The sequence below is a fragment of the Cryptomeria japonica genome, chromosome 10, assembly GCF_030272615.1.
Source record: "Cryptomeria japonica chromosome 10, Sugi_1.0, whole genome shotgun sequence".
NCBI lineage: Eukaryota > Viridiplantae > Streptophyta > Pinopsida > Cupressales > Cupressaceae > Cryptomeria > Cryptomeria japonica.
In genome coordinates, this window is record NC_081414.1 from 608679912 (window position 1) to 608704613 (window position 24702).

The window sequence follows — 24702 nt, forward strand, 5'->3', positions numbered from 1 at the left end:
AAGATCAATTAAAGAGATTAGAGAGGAAATTTTAGAGAGGAATGGTAGAAGAATCGACAAAGGATTTGTGAACCAGCATCCAAGAGAGGAGTAGGCAGATTTGAGGAGGAAAGCGAGACCTTCACCTCAAGCCAGTAACAAAGCATAAGGAGATAGGATCTACTTCTATTCTTGGTCAATATGCATTTAGAAAGGATAGTGAGAAAGTCGTAAAATAGTACAATGTTTACTAGAATGGAATTTGATTGAGACATTCCATGATCAGATTAAATTTGTTTTAATGTTCTTTTGAATAGTCATATAGGGAAATACATTATGAGGTAACATTGGATGAAATAACTATGAACATACATGTTAAATGTTAAAGAATGGTATTTAGTGCTTTATGGGTTACAATAGTTAATCTTTTAAAGAATGTGAACTCAATATAACTCATTTATATGAAAAGATTCATACTTGGGCTACACCTTCTTCTTTTTAAAAAAAACTTAGTTGATTTACTTTTTGGTTTACAAATGAATTATGTTTTCTTATCAAATTTGCGTGATATTTAATCAATGAAAGATTGTTTTCATATATGTGTGAATGCACTTCCACGAAAGAGTGTTTTATCTATGAACAAAAGTAATAGGAATGTTGTTATTTCTATTAGACAAAAGGATTGTTTTCTTTATGAAATTGTATTCTTGATTTATATGAACCAAGCTAGATAGGCTTATGTATGGGGAAAGTTACCTTCTGGGATGGGTGCCGGATATGGAATCCTAGAGAGAATAGTTTTCTTTTCCAAACTATCTACTTTTGCTATGCATGGCATTATACTCGGCCAAGTAATCCAATTGAATAAACCATTGAAATAGATGGAGTTCATTTATTTATGCTCTCTACCATATCCTTGATTGATCTTGCTTGTTTCTTATTGGAATTACAAAAATAAAAATGAATGTATCATCTAGGCACACACCAGATTCCATCTTATATTTCGAATTCTTTTTGCTAAGCAATTCGTGCAGGGTCGGGTATTCTTGATTGACTAAGAATTCCAAGGAAGCGTAAGCTTCAAGGTTGGGTGGAAAAAGCGCGTGATTTTTGTTCTTGTCTTCATTCAAAGGATTGAATTGAAGCGACTCAGATTGGAGATCAACAGACGCATCTCTCTTTCTTTTATGTTTGATTATACTTACAACAATAGAAAGCCTAAGCATGGTATAAAAATATGTAATGAGACATTTATACATTTCATTGTTTATGAAAATTTATTTATCTCCTATTGATATCTATTATTGTTTAAGACCACTTCTCCAAGGAAAGATACAAAATTGATCTCATAAAGAAATATGAATAATAGATTGAACTGCATACAAAAAGAATCTTATTAAATCCATATTTTAATGAATTGGTTGTTGAATTTCAACCAATTTAATAGCAAGTTTAATGCTAGAAAATAATTATAGGAAGTTGAAAAAAGATCATTAACATGTGAAATGATCAATTTGAAGTTTTGCAGTGGCTAATTGTGATCACAAATCACTAAGATAAAGTTGGGCGCTCACATTATGGTCATTTTGACCATACAAAAAAAAGAAAACAATAAAACTTCATTTTTGCATTTGAGTTCTACAAAGTTTTAGTATGCAACTCATTTGAAGCATGCTCATGTTGTTGGAGAGGTCATCCTTCATCGTTGCTTTGCCAAATCATTGCCAAAATGCTGACACGGCATCATCAAGTTTGAACAGGCAAGTATTTTTAGTTTTTAGTGTAAAATTTGGATTAAATAGATATACTCAATTAGTTTTTTTGATGAAATTTGTTTAATTTTCAAGATTTGAGAATGCACCCCTAAATGATCGAACCCTCGATTCATGTTTTCATTAAAACCCCATTGAATAAGAACCATAATAAACACCTCCTTCAATGCGTCAACATGGACTCTAGAAACACAAGAAAACATATTAAGTCAAAGAGAAGTAATGTAACATTTCATCCACTCAATTTACACTTGAAAGGAAAGCTAAAAGTTTATAACAATCCCTAGAGTTGGTGAATTGATCATATCCTTCGGCTATGATTGGGAAACCCGCAAATATTAGGATTTAAAAAATAGGATTATATAATTTATAGCATGATGTGGCAATATAGGATAATATATCTAGACCAATTAGAAAAAAGTACTTTCTCAATGGGTAAGTGCACCAAGATGGTGAACAAAAAAGTGGCCACTAGCAAAAAAACACCTAAAACAGATGAAGCGTATACGCGTTTTTAATAAATTCAAAAATTGTGTATCTGTTAAGGCTTGAAAAATCCAAGCCAAAGCATGATCTTGCTCTTTAAATAAAAAATGTGATCATGTTCTTTAAAATAAATTGGTATATATTGTTTGTAATAGATATTGATAAGATATAGAGAGAATTAGAGAAGCATAAGTGATGCAAGTACAAGATGGATAGATGATCAGTAGATGTGAAGTGAGTAAGAGTAGTGGTTCAGAGGTATATGCAACAATCAGATGAGCATATTAAGGGAATTGTTATCTACATTCTAATAGATTCTTTTTTTATGCACTTCAATCTATTATTCTTATTTCTTTATGAGATCAATTTTGTATCTTTCCCTAGAGAAGTGGTCTTAAATGGAGAAAGTCTCTTTTTGTATCTTGCTTGAGGTTGTGTGTCTCACTTTACAAGTTTGGAGTAGTAAGCTCTTTTTGGCAGGAAGCCTTGTCCATTGTAAAACTGTTACTATTATTGTGATTTTTATTCTCATTGTGGTTTTTCCCAATTTGGGTTTTCCACATAAAAATTAGGTGCCATTGTGTGGATGTTTTTGTTGTTACTACAATTTCCTTTTAGCTCATTAATTTTGATGAATGATTAAGTTAGAAACACTTTAATTTGATAATATTTTGTGAATGTTGATTCACCCCCTCCCCTCTTACCCTTTGATAGTGTTCAACACTGCTACCATCACCACTATATCCTCGGTTATCGTCGTTGCCTCTAATTGTCGAGAGTGTCTGCGAGATGAAAGGCACGAGTTTTGAAATTGTGACTACCCTAATGATAGGGCTCGTGACTTATTGTCACGCTGCGAGGTCATCCCCTATTTTTCTAGTATTATTATCAATTTACATAATAGTTTATTTTATTTTATATTATAGTATGTTTATATCATTTACTAAATTAAATCATATAATATAACTATTGCTCTTTAGCCCTAACTATTATTGTAGAAATATATTCTTTTTTCTCTATAGAAAAACACAATTAGGTAGTATTGTAGAGCCAAATAATTTATTTTTTCTAGTGAGCTCATTTGTAGCCATTCAACTTTACAAGGAGACCAAGGGCCCATATGCTATTTTCACAATAGATATTGACATATATATGAATTTATTTTAGCCTATCTAAGCCTATTTAAGAATCTTTAAAATTTATTTAAGGTTTTTTTATTCATAGAACATTTTTTATTTGCATAGACAATTATTCTATTTTGCTTCGGAAGTAGTTAAGTTTTGTATAATTTTTATTTACTTAGAGGTTAGTTCAATGAACATGAGAATTATCTTATTTTATAGAAAGTAATTTAGGAAATGGGAAAATAATCTTGAATAATCTTTGAAAGAGTGATTAAGTTTAGTATCAAATTGTTTATGTCACAAATAATAATTATTAATAAATGTAGTTGAGTTTTGTGTTCTACGACAGATAGTATATATGAAACTGATGCATTAGAGACACATGTATGGATTAACCATTTAATTCTATTTAGTTATTATTAATAATGGTAATTTTTACTTCCTACGATTTTACACCCTTCTCTAATAATGAATGTGACAAAAACCTCTTATCCCAAATAATTCATTTATATCTTACTATCGCTGTAACCCTTGCACTATCTTTTTGTACAAGTGCTAATATGAGTTACATGGTTATTTTTTGTTTCTAGAAATGAAAGGCTTGTAATAAACCTTCTTAAAAAAATTTATTTAAACTTTAGTGACAAAAGTTGGTATTTAAAAATCTTCATATAATTTTTGAAAATTCTTAAATTATTTAAATATAAATGCGCATATAAAATATCCAAACATTAAGAGTCGGAGTCAAGATTGTTTGACTGTTAGTTTCAACAAATTTGTTCCTTCAAAATCGAAAAATCCTAAATAGGGGAAGAGCACCAGTAGTCGTGCACCCTAACTTCGCGCTTTTCAAAAGTCGACATAACAATGTCGAAAATGTCTAAATTTTTTATAGCACCTTCTATGACAAGTTAACTACTTATAACTAAGGTTTCGGGTCGTCATCATCATTTTTTATAGGTTTTTTAAACGCATTTATAAAAAGTGTTCAAAATGTCCATTTTTGAACCCCCTACCAATCATAGTGAATTAGCACACCCAGTCTTTAGTTACCTTTGACCTAATAGTTGAACATATTGTCACCTAAAAAATTCACCCCCTAACACATATGAAAACAACTAACATTATATGGTTGTACATTATGTTATTAATAATTAAATAAAATTAAATCATATCCATTTTTTACTCATTGAATAGTCAAACAATTTCTATTAAATAAGTGAATGAATAAAAACTAAAAACTAAATAAAACTAACCTAATACCTACTCAACCCTAATCTTTTCTATCCTCCACAGCCTTCCCCAAATGCTACTGCCATTGTTTGCGTTTCAAGAGCATGCATCTTCTGCTACCACAGGAGCTACCATGAACAGAGACGTGGCAACCAGAGCGACCAGGCCAAGGCATCCATAGACGTGGCAACCAGAGCGACTAGGCCAGGGCATTCAGAGACGTGGCCTGGGAAAGACGTGGTATATTGTTTTACAACTGTATGTCATTTTGACTGCATTTTACATGATATCCTTCTCTATTTTTTAATTTTGACTGCATTTTACATTTTGCAGCTTTCTCCTCGACGTTCCACATACAATGTCAATGGCGTATGTAACTGTGTATGTTGACACAAGAAATACAATGGTTTGCAACCCTTTCGAGTAGGTAAGGTCTTTACAGATCTTACGGGGCAACGACCCATGTTTGAATTCGAACATTTGTGCAATATTTTTCATCTTTGCCTGTCATTTTCCTCTACATAAGGCTATTTACCTAGCAAAGAGCTTTGGCTAGGGTTACAAATTTCTTGATGTTTATTTTTGTCTCCTTCTATGCATTCTTCTTGCTATTTACTTGCCAAAAATCTTTGGCTAGGGTTACAAATTTGTAACAGAGATTTACTTTTTCTGAAGGGTTGCATTTTATTGCAGTGACATAGTTCTTCGATAGCGTGGCTTTGTATATAAAGCCTTGTATCACACCCGGCTTTCAATTCACCTCAGCAAAATCCTAAATTCGCCTTTGCAAAACAACATTTGAACCGGCTTTCAAAACATCGTCAATAGGATTTTTTGCCATCAATAATCACAAGACCCTAAACCCACTTTAGGTATTTTATAATTTAAATGATTCTCAGAATTGAGTTGCCCTGGGTTTTAAACCCAAAACACTGTAGATAGTTTTCAGAATATTTATTTTATTAGTTTTCAGAATATTTATTTTATTACTAAGAAAAAGTTGGGCATATAAGATAAGGGTGGAGTGATGGAAATAAAATAAAATTGCCCACATATTGTATTTTCCCTCGAGATTTGGCATTAATTGAACAGAAAAAAGGGGGCTCACAAGTAAATGTGGTAGCACATTAGAGGTTTGAGGGAAAAATGGTGGAGAAGGTTTTATAAACTCTTGAGAGCTAATGACTTAGTCTTTTAGAGACTATCACAAGAGATAAAGAGGAAAGCCTGTGACTAAATGCATTGACAAAACTTCTTGTAATTCAAAGGGCCATTGATCAATGGTCATTAAGCATTCAAATACACTCAATATTTTTAAACACAACCTCTATGGTTAGAGTTACAGTGGGGTAGCTGCATTTTATGATCCATATCTTAGATTCATTTTTAGCCAGGAGTTCTATAAGTCAATTTGGCAGGCATGTATTTCTCTCATATACTTTTGGCTCTTCTCTTCTATATATGTAATGGGCTCTTTGGAGCAGCCAGATGGGATTTTTCTTTGACAAAGCCTTGCCTCTTTTTAATACAAATTGTGTAGTTTAGAGGCTCTCAACATAGAATTTGTATGTTATTTTAGACCTCTAGTAGTAATTATGACTTTACAATATTTGAAGCATCGAATCAATGATATCGTGGTTCAATATTCTAATTTTTCTCTTTTAAATGGGGAAGTTTTGTCCATCATGGTATTGGGTTCTTTGGCTCTTGTATTTGCTAATGATCAAGTCATTTTTGATAATCGAAGTTTGCTGCTCTTTGTGCTTGCTTATAATTTTGTCAAGGGATCTAAGTGATCTATTTTGGTGCATCAATTTTTCTTTTTCTTTTTTCCTTACTTTGCTCTTTCTTACCCTTTTTTCTTGATATCAAATCACTAGAATAGATAAGTGTTGAGCTCAACAAAAGTACTTCCACAAAACCGTGTTATGTGCTTAAAATAGCTGCACTTGTAGCATGTAATGTTACAATCCATTAGATGGGCAAATGATTATAGTTCCTTTTGGATAGACTAGTATTATTGTTTGTACAGATTCTACAATCTACTACTTTTCAACCAAAATGATTGCATGGAAAACAATAGCCATAAAAGGAATGATGGAACTTGGTTATATGTGGTTGTCTTTGATGAAACAACTTTCTGAAGTTCTCCTTGTTTGCCGTTGGCAGTGGGTTGTTCAGATTTGTAGTAACTCACTGATATGATGTTAGATATATATGTACATATACATACATACATACATATATATATATATATATATATATATATATATATATATATATATATATATATATATATGACAAAGGTGACAAAGTAGCTCCTCTGGCGGCAAAGGATGCATACTCTTGAAACACAAACAATGGCGGCAGCATTTGAGAAATGTTAGGCTGTGGAGGATAGTAAATATTAGGGTTGAGTAGGTATTAGGTTAGTTTTATTTAGTTTTTAGTTTTTATTCATTCACTTATTTAATAGAAATTGTTTGACTATTCGATGAGTAAAAAATGGATATGATTTAATTTTATTTAATTATTAATAACATAATGTACAATCATATATTGTTAATGGTTTTCATATGTGTTAGGGGGTGAATTTTTTAGGTGACAATATGTTCAACTATTAGGTCAAAGGTAACAAAAGATTGGGTGTGCTAATTCACTATGATTGGTAGGGGGTATGTGCATGTGCATGCGTATGTGTATGTGTATGCGTATGTGTATGTATACACATCCATACATATGTACATACATACACTCATACATACGTAATGCAAATACTTTCCATAATATTTGTTGATTGTTCGTATCCATAAACATACACATACACATACACATACACATACACATACACATACACATACACATACACATACACATACACATACACATACACATACACATACACATACACATACACATACATATATACATACATACACTCATACATACGTAATGCAAATACTTGACATAACATTAGTTGTAGTTTTAGTATCCATAATAGCAATGCACTCATTGCACTGATATGCAGATATTACAAAATGGTGTTGCACCAATTCATTGTATTGATATATAGGTAGATAGATATTATAAAATGGCCCCATATCAATTGATATTACAAAATGGCACCAAATTCATTGTATTGACATAAAGATATTGCAAAATGTCCCCAACTTATATGCACTGCAAAATGGCCAGCCTACACACTACACAACATCTACTTTGACTCCTACACAGATTCATTCTATTGATATATAGATAGAAATTACAAAATTACTCCACATCAATAGATATTATAAAGTAGCACCACATTTGCTATATTGACATAAAGATATTGTAGAATCTCCCCAGCTTATATGCACCGCAAAATGGCCAACCTACAAAACAAGAATTGCTATGCAATCCAAAATTCCGAATTCAAGCATGCAACATTGATTAGTTTCATCAGTTCACCATAAAGCCAGGGAAGGGTTCTGGCTCCTCCACAAGCCTTCTTGTAATCATTTTTTCTACAACAGCTGCATCTGGCTCCTCCATAGGACTCCTTGTCATTGTTTTTTCTGCAATAGTTGCATCAACCTGTGGTGTAATAGGAGTTATACTACCGAACATATTTTCATCCAACAGTCCACCAAATTGGAATTGTTTGATAGGAGAGTGAGGGGGGCTATGACTAGTTGGAACATGGATGTTGTTAAGGGCAGCATACGCTGGGGTTAGAATATTGTACATATCTCTCAAAATCTGATGATGCCCAGGTAGGGGAGTTGATGGAGTACTGTTGTCCCCTGCCCTGATTGCAGTATGTTCTAAATTGTTATGGTAGCCAGCTTGGAGGTTACTAAGAGCAACATATGCAGGTGTTAAGATATTATACATGTCTTGTAAAATTTGATGATGTCGAGGCAATGGTGTTGATGGAGTACTCCTTTCCCCTACAATAATTGCAACATCCTTGTTCACTTGCTCTTTTGCTGGTTTCTTTTGCTTGCTCATCTGCTTTTGTTTCTTTTTCAACTCCCTCTCCTTTTGTTGTTGTGCCCTTTCTTCTTCCTTCCTCTGCTTTATTATTTGTCTTTCAATCTTTTCCTCGTCTTTCCTCTTTCTCCTTGCAATTTGTTCAAGTTTCCTTGCCTCTTTTTGTTTTTTCTTCCTTACTTTCAACTCTTCAATTTCAACTTTTCTTGCTTCTTTTTTTTGTTCCCGAATTATGTATTCATTGGAAGTAAGGATTTGAGATTTCCCAGCCCAATTTAAGTGCATTATTGTTAGAAAGAAGACTAGACCTATTTCTCACCCTTTCAATGGGTAAATTCAGAAAAAAAATTAAAGAGCCTTGACTGCATAACATTTCTTCAGCTTCGTCTTCTATCTCAAATGTTGCAGTTGTCTTCAAAGAACCTTGATTGTGTCCATCCTGCTCATCTTCTACAACTTCATTAGTTTCTAAATTTGAATTCTCCCAATCCATTGTATCAGCATAATAATGAATGACCTCAGAGCTAAGCATTGGAGGTGAAGGCATGGATAAAGAAACTTCTTCATTTTCCATGTCAATCTATATTCCTAAATGTTCTGCTCCTTCTTTAATCCAATTTGGTGGTTCAAACTGTGATGGTAAACTAAAGTCTTCATGTATGCCATTTTCATATTGTGTTTGGCTATATGACTTGGTGAGCATGTGCTTTTAGTTGGTTCTTCTGTTTGTTGTGCTTCATTCTTTCATTTGTTTCACACATTGTTCCAAACACTCTTCCACTTGTGCCTCTCCAAAGCCAGCTAATCTTAAGATGCTAGCAATGCCTGCAACATCATTATCATCTCATAAATTGAATGCATCACTTGGTCTCATGTCATTACAAAGAGCATCTTTATTTAATGGCCATATTCCGGTCCTTTGGAAACCAGCTATGATGTTTTCAGATGTCAGGGCAAGTTTGAATGCTTTACTTGCAAGTTCTGCCAATTCAGTTCTCCTTATTTCTATGTGTGGATGTTTGGCCATCCATTTTGACCTTTTAGATTTGAAATGTGCCTTGAATGGAGAGAACACACTCACATCTAGAGGCTGCAATTTGTGGCTGGTGTGGGCAGGCAATGTTAGAAGATCAATACTAAGAGATTTTGCTTCATGGATTGTAGTCAAAGCAACATGGCTTCGATGACCGTCAAATATAAGGAGATGTCTGTTTGTGGGTGAAACTCCACCCAGAACAGATTTGGCAAAGTGATATAGCCAATTTAAAAATAATTCTTTTGTCATCCAAGCATGTGGTTGTGCAGCCATACATGCTCCTAGTTCACAGTTGGCAATGTAGTTTTTAAGCTGTCTTTTGGCCTTGAAAAGATAAAATCCTGGAATGCTATGACCTGCTGCATTAACACAACATAAAATTGTTATCCACTCTCTGCTCTTTGATAAAATGTGTGGGACACTTCTACTACCCAACTTTGTAATTACTCACATCTCGCAGTTCCTGCCTGCTTGCACACCTGTTTCATCACAATTCCATATTTTTGTTGGTCCGTATTCAGAAGCATTGTACAATTTCTCTAGGTTGTCATAAAAATCTGTCACAATAGTTGGTCGTAGCATTACTGCTCTATCCCTGTCTAGACCCTCTGTAGTCCTTATTGTCAAATCTGGATGGCGTTTGCAGAAACCTGTCCACCATGATCTGCCTGGGAAACCATTCTTGAATGGATTTGGCCTTGTTTCACATATATGAGCTACATGTGACTTTAGCTGAATGATCTCTAATCTATGACCAAGTTGTGCCATATCTTTACACCAGTCAACAATTTCTAGCTCTTCTTCCAATGAAAGGATCATTGGTGGACCTCTTCTTTTTCTTGTTGTTAGCCCTAAAAGCCAATATGTTAAAGTGCTCGCAGGAATTCCCCACTTTTTCGCAGCTGCTCTGATGGAATATGAATTGTCTTCAACATCTTTCATAGCACATTCCATGTCTTCTTCTGTCCATTGACCGTTATAACTGGATTTTTTATCTCCATGATGTTGAGAAGACTGTAAAGGAGCATTTGTTCTTTCTATATTTTCATCTGCAGTAGTACAAGTTATGTCATCCTGAGGTGGATTAATTGTAGTGTCGCCATCTTTATCCTTCACCAAATGGAATTTAACACCATGTGGGTAACGGTTCCTCAACATTTGGGTTGTTCTTTTGCTTCTTCTCTTTCCTGTTGTCTTTCCTTTTGCCTTTCCTGTTGTTGTTGCCTTACCTGTTGTCATAGTACCTGAACAACAATAACATCAAATATTAAGTGTGTGTGTGTGTGTGTGTATATATATATATATATATATATGTCTTGTAACTAAAATTTATATATATATATATATATGTATGCATGCAGATATATATATTTTGTAACTAAAAATACTGTGTATATATATACGTACGTATATATATGTACAATAGGTGAACTATGGAATATAAGCTTCTGGAGCAATATTGTCTTTGGCAGCAATTTGAACTTTTACTGGAATGGATGGTTTTGGGAGTAAATAACATCAAACATTAAGTATATACACATATGTATGTATGTATGCACACACACACACACACACACACACACACACACACACACACACACACACACACACACATGCAGATATATGTATAGGTGAACTATGGAATATATGCAGATATATGTATGTATGCATATATATATATATATATATATATATATATATATATATATATATATTTTGTAACTAAGAATAATGTGTATATATATGTACAACAGGTGAACTATGGAATATAAGCTTTTGGAGCAATATTGTCTTTGGCAACAATTTGAACTTTTACTGGAATGGATGGTTTTGGGAGTAAATAACATCAAACATTAAGTACATACACATCTGTATGTATATATGTATACTGTGAATCTAAACAGTAGTAAGAACAGTAGTAATAATATATATGTATACTGTGAAACTAAACAGTAGTAAGAACAAGTCAACTGAACAGTAATGAAATAGATATATGAGGATTGATTTGATATATATATATATATATATATATATATATATATATATATATATATATATATATATATATATATATATATATATATATATATATATATATATATATATAAACTAAATAGTAGTAAAAACAAGTCAACTGAACAGTAATGAAAACAAATTACCTAGAATTTATGCTAGCATAGTGCCAACCAAACAGTAGTGAAAACAAAATACCTAGATTTTACATAGTCAAAAATTATATAAACAAACAAAATACCTTCAATTTATGACAACACAAACTAAACAGTAGTGAAAATGAAAAAAAAATAAAGTAGTGAAAACAAAGTACCTGGATTTTATGACAACACAAAGTCAAAAATTACATAAACAAACAAAATACCTTCAATTTATGACGACACAGAGAACTAAACTAAACATTAGTGAAAACAAAATACATGAAATGATAGACAACTAAACTAAACCGTTAGTGAAAACCTTCAATTTATGTTGACACATGATCATATATTATGCGCACACAAACAAAATACCTTCAATTTATGACAACACAGACAATTAAACTAAACAATAGTGAAAACAAAATACATGAAATGTATGACAGCACACAATCATATATTATGTGCACAAAGTCAGTCTGCAACAAGAAGTAATGTATGCAGGAATGTGAATGTACCTAGAATTTATGCTAGCACAGTGCCAACCAAACAGTAGTGAAAACAAAATACCTGGATTTTATGACAACGCACAGTCAGAAATTGTATAAACAAACAAAATACCTGCAATTTATGACAACAAAGTCAACTAAACTAAACAATAATGAAAACAAAATACTTGAAATGTATGACAACACACGATCAGATATTATGTGCACAGAGTCAGTCTGCAGCAAGAAATAATGTATGCAAGAAATCTTGATGTTTTACTAAACAAAGGAGGAATGTGAAGGTTTTACAACAGTGCGGGGAGAATGTAATTGTAAAAACTCTCAATCGTATGCTACATTAATATGACATTTTTCCCTCCTTTTTTAAAATCTTCTTTGATTTGTTTGATCTGTGGCTATTTTTTGATCTTGCTTGATCTATGGCCATTTTATGATCTTGCTTGATCTATGGCCATTTTATGATCTTGCTTGATCTGTGGGTATGGATTTCTACATTTCTATTGAATAAGAGTACATGAGGTAGATTTATGGGAGGTAAATTTAAATTTTTTTTGCATTAATTGTTTGTTTTCAATCGAATGGAGAACCTCACAATTGCTCTATTTAATGTTTCGGGTACTAGATTTGGTCGTTGCAATCTAGAATCTGAACATTTATGTTCAGAAGCTGGCTATTAGAGGATGAGAAGTTGAACAATTGTGAATGAGTGATGAGACTGTTTTGCCTCACAAGTTGGTCAACCATATATTAGTGATTTGACACTTTACCATGTAAAATTGTACAAATTGTAATATAATATTTTATATTTGTCTTATAAAATTGTACAAATCTTAATATAATCATTTTACAACTATATTTTATATCACATCAAAAGTGTGCTGAGTTGTAGGAATGCTGTTTTAATTTATTTAATATGAAACATGTATTGAATGTTTTTTGTTTAATAGTTGCATGAAATTTAGTAAATCAATGATACATGCCATAATAATTCAAACTGATTTGATGTATTGCAATTATTGATATATAAAGACACAAAAAATGATATATTTTTTTTCAAAGAATAGTTTTTATTTGTACAATTTTTGGAACAAAAGGTATCAACAACCCTCACAATAATTGGTACATGCTCAACTACTGGGTCCTTTCCCCTAATCGTCAATTTACATTGATGTCATATTCAATGATCCCGCAATTAATATCACTTTTGGAATTTTTTGTTTAGTTCCCTTTTCAACTGGATCAATAAGCACGGAGATTTAAAAGTGATTATCCAGTTTTTCATGAAGAGATTACACGAAGCACGCTATAACTGGATTAGACAACATGATTCAATGTATCGGTACTCCTATGCAGAAAGAATTCAAGATAAGGCTAAGCATGAATCAAAAGTAAACCTCCTCCCTGCTTATTCTTGACTACTCGTTATAATCAAAATGTTTGAAAACTTTGAAAAGAATGTAAATCTACTCGACCACATGGTTGGAATAATTTCTTTTCATCGTCGTAAGAAGTAGCCAGAGATCACTGTGAGAAGTAAAATAACTTGATTTGCAGCGTTCTCCCATTTGTGGGCTACTGCTGTGGCTCTATTTCACAACGATGGCCTCGATCCCACACCCCCCACACGCAGTATTGGTGCCCTTTCCCAGTCAGGGCCATGTCAATCCACTCATGCACTTTGCCAAGCTCTTGGCCGCCAGAGGATTCTTCGTAACTTTCATCAACACAAACTGGATGGAACACCGGATCTTCAAAGCGCCTAACGATGCCGCAGCGCTTTCCCATCAGCTGCAGCACCAAGGCCTTCAGATTCGCTTTCTGGCTCTTCCCGATGGCCTCCCTCCCGACCATCGACGAGCACAAGCGATGGTCGAGTATTTCCAGGCCATGCAAAAGTCAGGCCCCGCCATGGTTCGACTACTTCAAAGCGTGGGTAATGTCGAAGTCCCACCGATCACCTGTATTGTTAGCTCTTGCTTCATGTCTTGCACCCTCCAAGTGGCCACATCTCTGGCTGTGCCTCGCGTCGTTTTCTGGACTTACTGCACCTCCGCTGCCATTGTACTCGCCAATTGTCGGATGCTTGTGGAGAAGGGATATATTCCGATAAATTGTGAGTGCAACTTTTTATTTCATACCGATCGATGATATGGTTTCGGAGGCATGCTTCTGTACTTATTAGTAGTATTGTGCTTGTCGTATGCAGTGAAGGAGGCACGGCGGCCAGAAAACCTTATCACTTGTCTTCCGGGTAACATTCCTCCTTTGTGGCCAACAGACCTTCCAACTGCCTTCAGAGTTGAAGACACCGCCGATTCCACGTTTCAATTGATGATGTACGAATCTGAGATTCAGGACAAGGCAGACTATGTGCTTATCAACGTGTTTGAAGAGCTGGAAGGACCCCAGGCTGCAGAGGGGCTCTCTAAAGGTTACCCTGCTCTACCCATCGGACCTAGATTGCCTTAAATGGCTTCAGACTAAAGCACTTTCCTCCATTCTGTACATCTCTTTTGGGAGCATCGCAGTGATGTCGATGGCGCAGTTACAAGAGTTGGCTCTAGGGCTGGAGGCAAGCGAGCAGCCTTTTTTGTGGGTAGTACGACCTGACATAGCCGAGGGAAAGGCTGCGGTCTTACCCGAGGGATTTACAGAACGAATTGGGTAGCGCGGAAGGATTGTGCAGTGGGCGCCTCAGTTGAAAGTACTATCACATCCCTCTGTTGGCGGATTCTTGACCCAAAACGGATGGAACTCCACCTTAGAAAGTATTAGCTTTGGAGTGCCTATGATTGGATGGCCTCTCAGGGCAGAACAGTCTCTCAACTGCAGATTTTGCAAAGACATTTGGAAGATTGGCATGGATTTTGAGTCCCGAGCTGAAGATGAAAATGCTTTGGTATCTAGAGAGGAGGTGGAGATGGTAGTTCGAGCGATGGTGGAAAGCCGCCAAGGAAAGGAATTAAGAAAGAATGCAACAAGGTTGAAAGAGGCTGCGACGAAAGCGGTGTTGGCAGGGGGTTCGTCTTATCGAAATTTGGATAAATTTACAAGGGACATGACTGCAAGAGCAAATTCCGAGATACTAGAATAAATCAAGGTTTTTTATGGTTTTGCAACAAGATCTTCTAATGATCAATACTTCTTTGTGCTTTGTGCAATTGTAGTAAAAGTATGTGTTACTCAATAATAGTTTAATATCCATTTCGATATTACTAGGTTGGTGAAGATAATATTTGTTAGGATTTTTATTTTATTCTAAGTTTGATTCATATTAGATATAATTGAAGTTGGGTGGGTTACTTGAATATATAATTTATTGATGATTTGATTTTGAGTTTCGTACAAAAATTTCTAGAAATTGAATCTGTCAAAATGAGAATTGTGATCATCTCAATTATTTAATTTTGATTTTAAATTTGATGATTACATGTCTAGAAGTGTAGTTGAAGTTGAATTTTTGATATAATATTAATACAATATTAGAAATCAACAAACAACATCTACAAAAAGTCAAAGCAGAATTTGGCATGTTTGGTAAAGAAGAAAATGCATTTTTTTTGTCTATTGCCACTTTTTGGACCCCGATTATCTTGCTCTCACCCATCCTTTGTCATTTATGGATAAGAAAGTAGCTCATCCGCTCCACATCCTAGACCGAGTCTCCTTCCTACTCCTCCTAGTCCTCCTATATATGTTGAAATTTCACCTCCTAAATCCTATAAAGGACAAAGAGAAAAATGCCCAACATCTTCTATCTCTCAATCTAGTGTGGTTCCTTTTGTTCCTCCTTCCATTCCTAGACCAAGGAAGAAAAGGAATCAATGTTGAGTGATTCCCAAACTTCTTTTACATAATCTTTGAGTCATAATAAATGTCAAAATCATAGTGCGAGAGAATGTCTTCAAATACATTGTGCCAAGGCTCATGAGATTGGTTCTGACAATTATTCTTCTCCTAGGTAGTTGAATGTTGGTTTGATCCCATATTCTCAACCTTATCCCAATCCTAGAGAGAATCCTTACCTTAACCAACCTTGCCTAAAGATGAAGTTGTTGATGCAAAATCAATTTTCTTCTTCTACTCACATCAAACCTCCTATTGTGATAAATTTAAATGATTATTCTAATGGTATAGATGAGGATTCTAATAATGTTAATAGTGATATATCTTCAATATTTTCAAAAGCTTTAACTCTAGCTCTTAGTGACACACACAGTGATTCATCAATATATTAGCATGGTCCTTGTTTGGCACTAGAGATAGCTCCATCTACTGTACTAGTCGTAGATCCTTTAGTATTTTATCCACCATCTCTAAAAGACGTAGAGCAAGATTGGGAGGCAGATGATTTGCTAGACTAGCTCATTCATGTAATATGTTCTTTTAATGTGTTTGCTTTCATGTAATGTGATCCCCGTAATGTGATGCTTGACATGTCTTTGTGTTTTGTTAAGCTCTATTTGCATGACCCTTGATTGTTCTATTGGCACAAGGAAACAAAGGGATTGACCCTATCATAAAATTCCTCTATTTGTATCAACATTCTTCTATATGTTGTATACATGTTACATGTTCTTTTGTGTTATCTATTTTAGGACGATGCAAAGCATTGAGTTGTTTTTGGTCTCTTCCATGTTGACCTAAAGAGAATTGTGTTGTTCATCTTATGTGCTCTTCTTCCATTGTGTTTGTAGTTCTGCTACCTTTTAGGATAAGGTAAATTCAAAAAAATTATATTTGATCTATATGATCTATTTGATGTGCATATTGACCCCAAATAGTGGATCCCTTATGTTCTCTTTCATGTCTTGTGACTATCACCTTTTATTTTCCTATATTTGGGATCATTTCATTGTGGTGACATGCTTTCCTTTTGGATGCACACCTATGCTACCTTAAAGTAATTGCTCCCGATAAGATGTAAGCAATTGCTTTAACATGGGGATATTGACTCTGCTATATGTTACACTTTGTGCACACACGGTATGAAGTTTGTTTTTTAAACTAAATGACCAAACAACATGATGTGTTTGGTGCACTCTATAACAGCCATTTTGTAGCCACATTTTTGGATTACCTATGAAACAAAGGTTTTGTTGTGTAAAATTTATGTTTAATGCAAACTATAGAACCTATTTTGCAGTCACTTTTCAGGTTATTTAGAAAATCAAGATTTTTTTTTATAATATTTTACAAGAGTCAACTAGAATAATGCACCTTGCTAGTCCTTTTTTAATCTCTCTATTCTCTTATGGCTCCTAGTAAGAAGCCCATACTAGACCTAGATGTCATACTCTTCTTTGTTATTGCGTGCTCCATGTACATGTGTAACCTATGTTGATTATTTTACACCTTTTATCTTGATATTTTAGACTGATAAGATCCTAAGTCCTAGGGGCTTGGTGTTGTCACTTTCATGTCTTGGTGAAATTATTTTGATTCTATCTTGTACTTTACTAAGAGTATGAGAATAAATTCATACACCTACTAAAGTTGGGGCTAAATTTAGTGTCATAAATTTTACCCCCATACAATTCACACTCATTTGGGACTAACTTTAGTGGTTTTCCCTAATGCCCCTTATTTCTAACTAACTAGGCTCAATCCATGGACAAATCTGAAATCTCGGCATAATTCCATGGTCACTAACCTAGACTATGGCTCAAAAATCTAGGACAATGGCACCTAGTGCCCTAGTCCTCCTAATCTATGGTCCCTAGTGCCATGGTCTAGTCAAAATGGGCCCAACTCCAATGAAAATATAAAATCATGGTTGAAACGTTTAAATCCCTAATTGATTTTGTTTGGAAAAATAACACAATAATTTCACTTCATCAAAGAGATTTTGTAAAAAATAGAATTGATCATGATAATCATGAGCCACGTCCAAAGAACTTTTTGGGTAATGACCCTAATACAATTTCTCTCTAAATGTGTAGATATGTATCCTCAAATAAAAATTAGTGAATGATATTTTGAAATGGAAAACCTTTCTATATCAAAGTAAATCACACATGTACAACTTGTTGTAGAGTCCACATTGGATTTTCTAATCATTATGATGTTTTTTAGCATGCATGTGTAGCTCTATATATTAATAAGATTTTCTAAGATTATATGATAGAAGGTCCACTTAGATTGGTAAAATATTTTATTTCAAGGATTTTATGTGAATTAATGGATGGATAAATATTTTACAAGTGATCATGCTTTGATGGAAAATGTGATAGTTGTTGTTGTTTGTAACATTTGAAAAAAATTCATTACCCTAAATGTAACTTATTTCTCTAATTACTTTTCCAAAATGAATATCTTACCTAGGAAAACATAAGAAATATGGATTTGTAAAATCCTTCCAAATTTATTTTGTACAGTGGTAATGAGTACTATGTCACTCATGTATACTTTCAATGTTCCTTCTTTGAAGTTCATTAGAGGCAATGGCAGTATATAGGGAATAGTCATCTTGTTTTTCTAATTCTTTGTCTAAGTTTTGCACTAGCTTAGGATGTCCTCCTACTTATACTTCTATTCTTTTGGTGGCATGGGATATTAATCTAGTTTTTATTATTTGGTAAAACTAGTTGCTAGTTGAAAAGAAATTTTAAAATCTTCTAAGGTTATTAGAATATTATTTAGTATGTTTGGTAGAAGATTTTGGATTCATTAAAGGAAACTTTGTTACCTAATTGTTCTATGGATAAAACATTTGATCTTTGTGAAATTTAGATTTTGTGGCAATTTCATTTGTATCATTTGAATGGATATATTCCTTGTAGCTCTGTTGTCAAATCTTCTAGAATAAGGTAAATATAGTAGGTAAATGGTCTCCTCCTTTGCATGTTTTTTAAATCAATATCGATAGTTTGTTTTTTCTATTACAATGACGATTGGTGTTAATAATTAGATGGAGGCAAGGGCACTCCTTGCAATTTTAGAGAAATCTTGTGAGATAGGTTCGAGAAAGTTAATTTGTGAGATGGATTTTATGATATTAGCCATCAATATTGTGATTTTTTTGGAGGTTGGATTCTTATATTGATTAGATTCTTTGCCTTTCACAAAATTTTGAATATATTTTCTTTGCTCATATCTCTAGAGAATGGAATGCTATTGTGATTTATTTGGCAAAGTGGTTCTTTGATGTTAAATGCACTTGGAAGATCACAAATTGGATGTTCTTGTTTTCTTCTCTATGTTTGCAATTTCTTCAACTTCTTCATAATGATTTGGTTTGATGCAACTAATTTGTTTTATATCAAATTGATTTATTTTATCGATTTTATGATTATTATTTTTATCTATAGTGATGAATGATTTGTGGTAAACTTCCCTACATTTTTACCCTTTAGACTTTAATGACAACTAATGATATTTAAAAATCATTATACAATTTCTTAAGATTCTTTAATTAATAATATTTTTTTTGCAAAAATTATAAAAAATTATAAAAAACCAATGTAGACATAAAATATACAAATATGAACAATGGTGAGCAAAGTTGTTTTGACTATTAGTTTCAACAAATTTGTAGATTTAAAAACTAAATCCTAGGTAGATAATCTTCATTTTACATTAATCTTATAGGGGAGAGGATCCTATAGTTGAGCACTCTAACTTTGCGCTTCTCAAAATCCTACATGGAAATTTGAAATCCCTCCCACTTTTTTACAGAAACTTATTTGGCAAGTCCCTTGCTTATAACTAGGGTTTCAAGGCCACGTCATCAAATATGATGTCAAGTCAGCATGCTTTTTATCAAGGTATCCAAAACAACCCCCAAAAAGTGAAACTGATACTTGTGCACTAAGTTATGTTTTATTGGTGTGATGATGTGGCATCACATGATTTGTTGCTTTTTAAATCTAAGGGATACATTTCATTCAATTATGGATAGTCATCATCAACAATAACAACTTTCAATTCACAACTGTTGGTGCAATATTGTAAAAAAAAATTGGACATTAAATAGCTAACTTCGCACACCCACAGATCCTAAATGGTACATCGGATTTTGATTTTTTTTTTAGTTGTCTTCGTATGCGACTTAACTACTTATAGCTATTGATTTGGCTTTTGGGTAGTAACGATGCACGTTGTGGAATTAGTTATGCGCACCAAGGTCAAAAAGTACACATTTCAAAGTGTCGCCTGATACCTAACTAAAGATGTTCCAGTAAACGTCCACTCAAAATCGCCAATACTTGTGGACAAATGTCCCAATAGTTTGCACAAATGTTCCAATAGTGGTGCACAAATGAGCCAATTATGAACAAAAATTTATAAAAAAATGACAAAAAATGATCGGCTATTGGTACAAAACAAATTTATTAATGGTGTTTTCACTATGATGGCTATGAGGATCACTATGACAATAAGTGTGCCGCTATTAGAACTATGAGGACTATTGGTACTCTTCCCTTAGTCTTAGTATAAGATTAAATTGTTAAACTTATGGATTTTGGTGATTCAATCTTGTTTTTCATGAAGAAATTGCACGAATCACGCTACTGGATTAGCCATGCGAGGGTACTAAGTTCACATCATTCAATGCATCGGTGCTCCTCTGACGAAAGAATTCAAGATAAGGTTTGATTTTTTTATCGTAAATTTGGGTACCAGAGTCAAAAGTTGAAAGGTTTGATTTTTTTATCGTAAATTTGGGTACCAGAGTCAAAAGTTGAAAGGTAGAAAAGAAGTTGAATGGTTGAAATAATTTTATTTCATCATTGTGGGAAGCTGCCAGAGATCTTGAATTAACCTTGATTTGGAGCGTTCTCCCATTTGTGGTCGACTGCCCTGGCTCTGTTCGACAATGATGACCTCGATCCCAAGCCCTCGACACGCAGTAGTGGTGCCCTTTCCTAGTCAAGGCCATGTCAATCCCCTCATGCACTTTGCCAAGCTCTTGGCCGTCAGGGGATTCTTCGTAACTTTCATTAGCACAGACTGGATGGAACAGAGGATCTTCAAAACGCTGTTTTCTGGACTTTCTGCACCTCTGCCGCCATCGTAATGTCAGCTCTCGCTTCATGTCTTGCACCCACCAACTAGCCACTTCGCTGGCTCTGCCTCCCGTTGTTTTCTGGACCTTCTGCACCTCTGCCGCCATCGTATTCGCCAATTGTCGGATGCTTCTGGAGAAGGGATACATTCCAATAAATGGTGAGTTGCTATAACCTTTTATTTCATACTGATCGGCGATTTTGGAGGCACGCTGCAGTGTTTATTAGTAGTGTTATACTTGTGGTATGCAGTGAAGGAAGCCCGGCGGCCGGAAAACCTTATCACTTGTCTTCCGGGTATGATTCCCCGACAAACGGACCTTCCGACTGCTTTCAGAGTTGAAGACACGGCCGATTCAACGTTTCAATTGATGATGTACGAATCCAAGATTCAGAACAAAGCAGATTATGTGCTTATCAATGCGTTTGAAGAGCTGGAAGACCCCGAGGCTGCAGAGGGGCTCTCCAAAGGCTACCCTGCTCTGCCCATCGGCCCTGTCTCCCTTCCCGACTTCCTCCAAGCGACTAAATCCTCTGTAATAAGACATATTCATCGACCTTTAATGTTATGTAGGTTCTTATCTTTTCATATCTATCTCTTATCTGTAAGTTGTGTTAAAAATAACTTCAAATTTATAAACTGGTGCAATTTTTTTAATAAAATATTTATTTTAAACTTTTAGTTTGTGAATTAAAACAAAATTATTAAGAAATGCAGGTGCAAAATTGCATGTCGAGCCGAACCCTGAAATACAAAAGGGTTAAAGATTTTTCAGAGTATTGAAAACCCAAAGGAATTTGGACGCTTGAGGACTTTCAAGATCCCAAAAAGGGAATGAACAGCTCTCAACATAATTGAAAGTAAACTTTTATGGAACGCCACAGTTGCAGATGTGTACGCTAAACGTGGAAGCACACACATGGCATGCGATCTGTTTGACAGAATTCCTGAAAAGAATATGATCTTTTAAAGTATAAAAAAAGCACGTAACTCATGTGACAAAATGGCTCAAAGAAATGTGGTGTAGGCCTTGCAGGTTAAATAGACAAGGCATGTGACTGTTTGATAGAATGTTTCAAAAGAATGTGGTTGCGACCAGCTGAGATAAGGTCTGCAAACCGTTTGACGAAATGACTCGAAGAAATTTTATGTCATCCGACGCCCAGATTGGATGATCGAGGAAGAGATTACCAGATGGGGTTAGATGAAGAGGAGATATTTTATGTTTTGCTATTGCTACTAAGATGCAGTTTTTTAAATTTATTGCGAAGACAACTTTAATATCTATCTACAGTTCTGAGAAAGGATCTTCAAGTACTGGTTTAATAGCTTGTGTCATTCGTGACTCCAGCTCGCGGAAGTTTTATCATGAAGGAGAGACAAAGGTTTTGGCAGATGGAGTGGTTATTTGTATGAATTCGATGAGATGAGGATAAAGTACAGAGTTAATTTTCATGGGGTAATGGAACAAGAAACAATATCCATAACAAAGGTAAGCCTTACAATTGTTCTCTGCTGAAAACAGTTCTTTCCTGATTTGATCTTTTTCTCATTTTGAAGGATGTCCGTATCTATGATCAAGATAAGCTTATTGCGAGTCATGTTACAGAGAAAATGTGAAGGCAGGGCAAAGAACTAAGGATTCGGATACCATGGGTAGAGAAAACTGGCTTAAAAGATTCATTGAGTACTGCTGAGTAAACTGCAAGCCTAGACTATCAAATGTTGTTCCTAACATGTGACAAAACAAGTTATTTTAGGATTAGACAACGATTGTACCAACAGGCCATGAAAGCTTGGAAGCTACTCCTGTACTAATTACTGTGAATTCCATTGCAAAGATGTGATTGTCACCTCTGGAAACAGAGAAACATGTAACAGTATCCTTAAGCCAGTCCTGCTAACAGCAGGATCTGCAGCACACAATACAAGAGTAGTCAAGAAAAGCAGCAAAACCCAAAACTAAAGACAATTGTATTGCAGCATACAAGAGTAAATGCAAACTCCAGGTCTTTATTAGCCACCTCGAGCCCTGGCTGTAAAGGAATTTCAACAGACAGCTCTTCATTTTTTAGTATTACATGTAGCCACCATGATTACCATATAACATAGCAAAAGTTGAACTTAAAAGGTTAAATCGAAGATCAAGGGTGGCAAAGGCAAATGATGGTGGCAATCATGAGCCTGTTAAAGGAAATGATTTTGGTCTCAAGTTGGAGGATATATTGCAAGGTGTCCTGATGGAAACCCTAAATACATATGGATGCAGAATGTTGAAATTTTCAAAGAAGCAAAAAATAAGCTGCCTAGAAGATGCGGAGTTATCTAAGTACTATTTGTACATGGGAATAATAGAGTATATCAACACAGGAGGATTATTTACAAATCATGTGCTAATAGGACTTCCAAATCAAAATATGATCAGGAAGTGCAGGCAGAGACATGCTATGACCAAGAGAATAATTGGCACCTTTGGCAACCCAAACTATAATCCTGAATTACTGAGCATCTTCCATTGAATGAGAGATTCGCTTACTATACTATTGACAAATGTTGCCTGGTCACTATAGTGAGGGATGGAATGAATCTCATTCCATCTAAATACATTATTTGCAGGCAGAGAAATTCTAAATTAGACAAAATCTTAATCTTCCATAAAGAAGAGCATGCTGGTTGTTTTAGAGTTAATTCAATTCCCTCCTCCTCTTAGTGTAGCCATCAAAGTCAATCCCTGGAATATTGATTTAGTGACTGAGCCCATGGGAAACCATTGTTATCCCTGAGTCTGAAAAGCAAGACACCGGAAACACTAGAGATGTGTGACCACCCATGATGTGGGGTATGGGGCACATAGTTTCTTTTCCAAGATTTGGATAGAGCATGTAGGACTACTTGAAATTGCCAAATTGTTTCGACAAGGAAGGTGCGTGCTTGGAAGGAATGAGTCAAATTTAAAAGTAATTCCTTTTCTTTCTTTCTTTCTTCTTCAACTTCCTTTTTTTTTTTTTTCCCTTCTATGTATAGTTATATGAACTTTGTTGTAAGGTATTGGAAAGCCCTCGGGGGTTTGAAAACATTGAATTCATTATTTTGCTCTATTCTCTTTCATTTTATTTCGTTTAATATGGTTCTTCAAGGATTAAATTTATTTTATTTCTATTTAAACTGATGCACGTAATTAGTTGAATAAATGTTGATAGATTCTAATACATGTTTACATCACTAATATTTGATGATTGTGAAGTATCTAGTATGGTCAATTGAATATATCTATAGTGAATCTCTCCATCACTCACACGTAATTCCCCTTGAAAATTGTACTCTCTCACATTGGGATTGTGGCAACAGGTTTGGCAAGAATGGTTTGAGCCCAATTTGTCCATTCACCAAAAAGTGTATAGGCATGATGGAAATCATAAATGATTATTT

General features: G+C 34.5%; 4 protein-coding genes across 5 annotated transcripts; 3 read left to right on the top strand and 1 right to left on the bottom strand.

The window, feature by feature from the left end:
• Positions 1 to 9413: 9413 nt before the first annotated feature.
• Positions 9414 to 10844, bottom strand: LOC131859096 (uncharacterized). Its single transcript, XM_059212627.1, has 2 exons — positions 10085 to 10844; positions 9414 to 9964 (listed from the first exon to the last, which is right to left on the bottom strand). Exons 1-2 carry the CDS (start codon positions 10842 to 10844, stop codon positions 9414 to 9416), a joined length of 1311 nt encoding a protein of 436 aa, XP_059068610.1.
• Positions 10845 to 13612: 2768 nt separating this feature from the next.
• Positions 13613 to 14733, top strand: LOC131064341 (7-deoxyloganetin glucosyltransferase-like). The gene is made up of 2 exons (XM_059212628.1): positions 13613 to 14377; positions 14471 to 14733. The coding sequence occupies exons 1-2, from the start codon at positions 13864 to 13866 to the stop codon at positions 14731 to 14733; spliced, it is 777 nt and encodes a 258-aa protein (XP_059068611.1). The 5' UTR covers positions 13613 to 13863.
• A 61-nt stretch (positions 14734 to 14794) lies between these two features.
• Positions 14795 to 15358, top strand: LOC131859097 (linamarin synthase 1-like). Its single transcript, XM_059212629.1, has 2 exons — positions 14795 to 14928; positions 15073 to 15358. Exons 1-2 carry the CDS (start codon positions 14795 to 14797, stop codon positions 15356 to 15358), a joined length of 420 nt encoding a protein of 139 aa, XP_059068612.1.
• Positions 15359 to 20963: 5605 nt separating this feature from the next.
• Positions 20964 to 24197, top strand: LOC131064342 (UDP-glycosyltransferase 85A8-like). Of its 2 annotated transcripts, XM_059211967.1 has the most exons (3): positions 20964 to 21432; positions 21525 to 21842; positions 21991 to 24197. In XM_059211967.1, exons 1-3 carry the CDS (start codon positions 21300 to 21302, stop codon positions 22035 to 22037), a joined length of 498 nt encoding a protein of 165 aa, XP_059067950.1. In that variant the 5' UTR covers positions 20964 to 21299; the 3' UTR covers positions 22038 to 24197. The 2 variants fall into 2 exon arrangements, with proteins under 2 accessions (XP_059067950.1, XP_059067949.1); XM_059211966.1 differs by lacking the exon at positions 21991 to 24197 and having other exon boundaries at positions 21525 to 21982.
• The last annotated feature ends 505 nt before the right edge of the window (positions 24198 to 24702 follow it).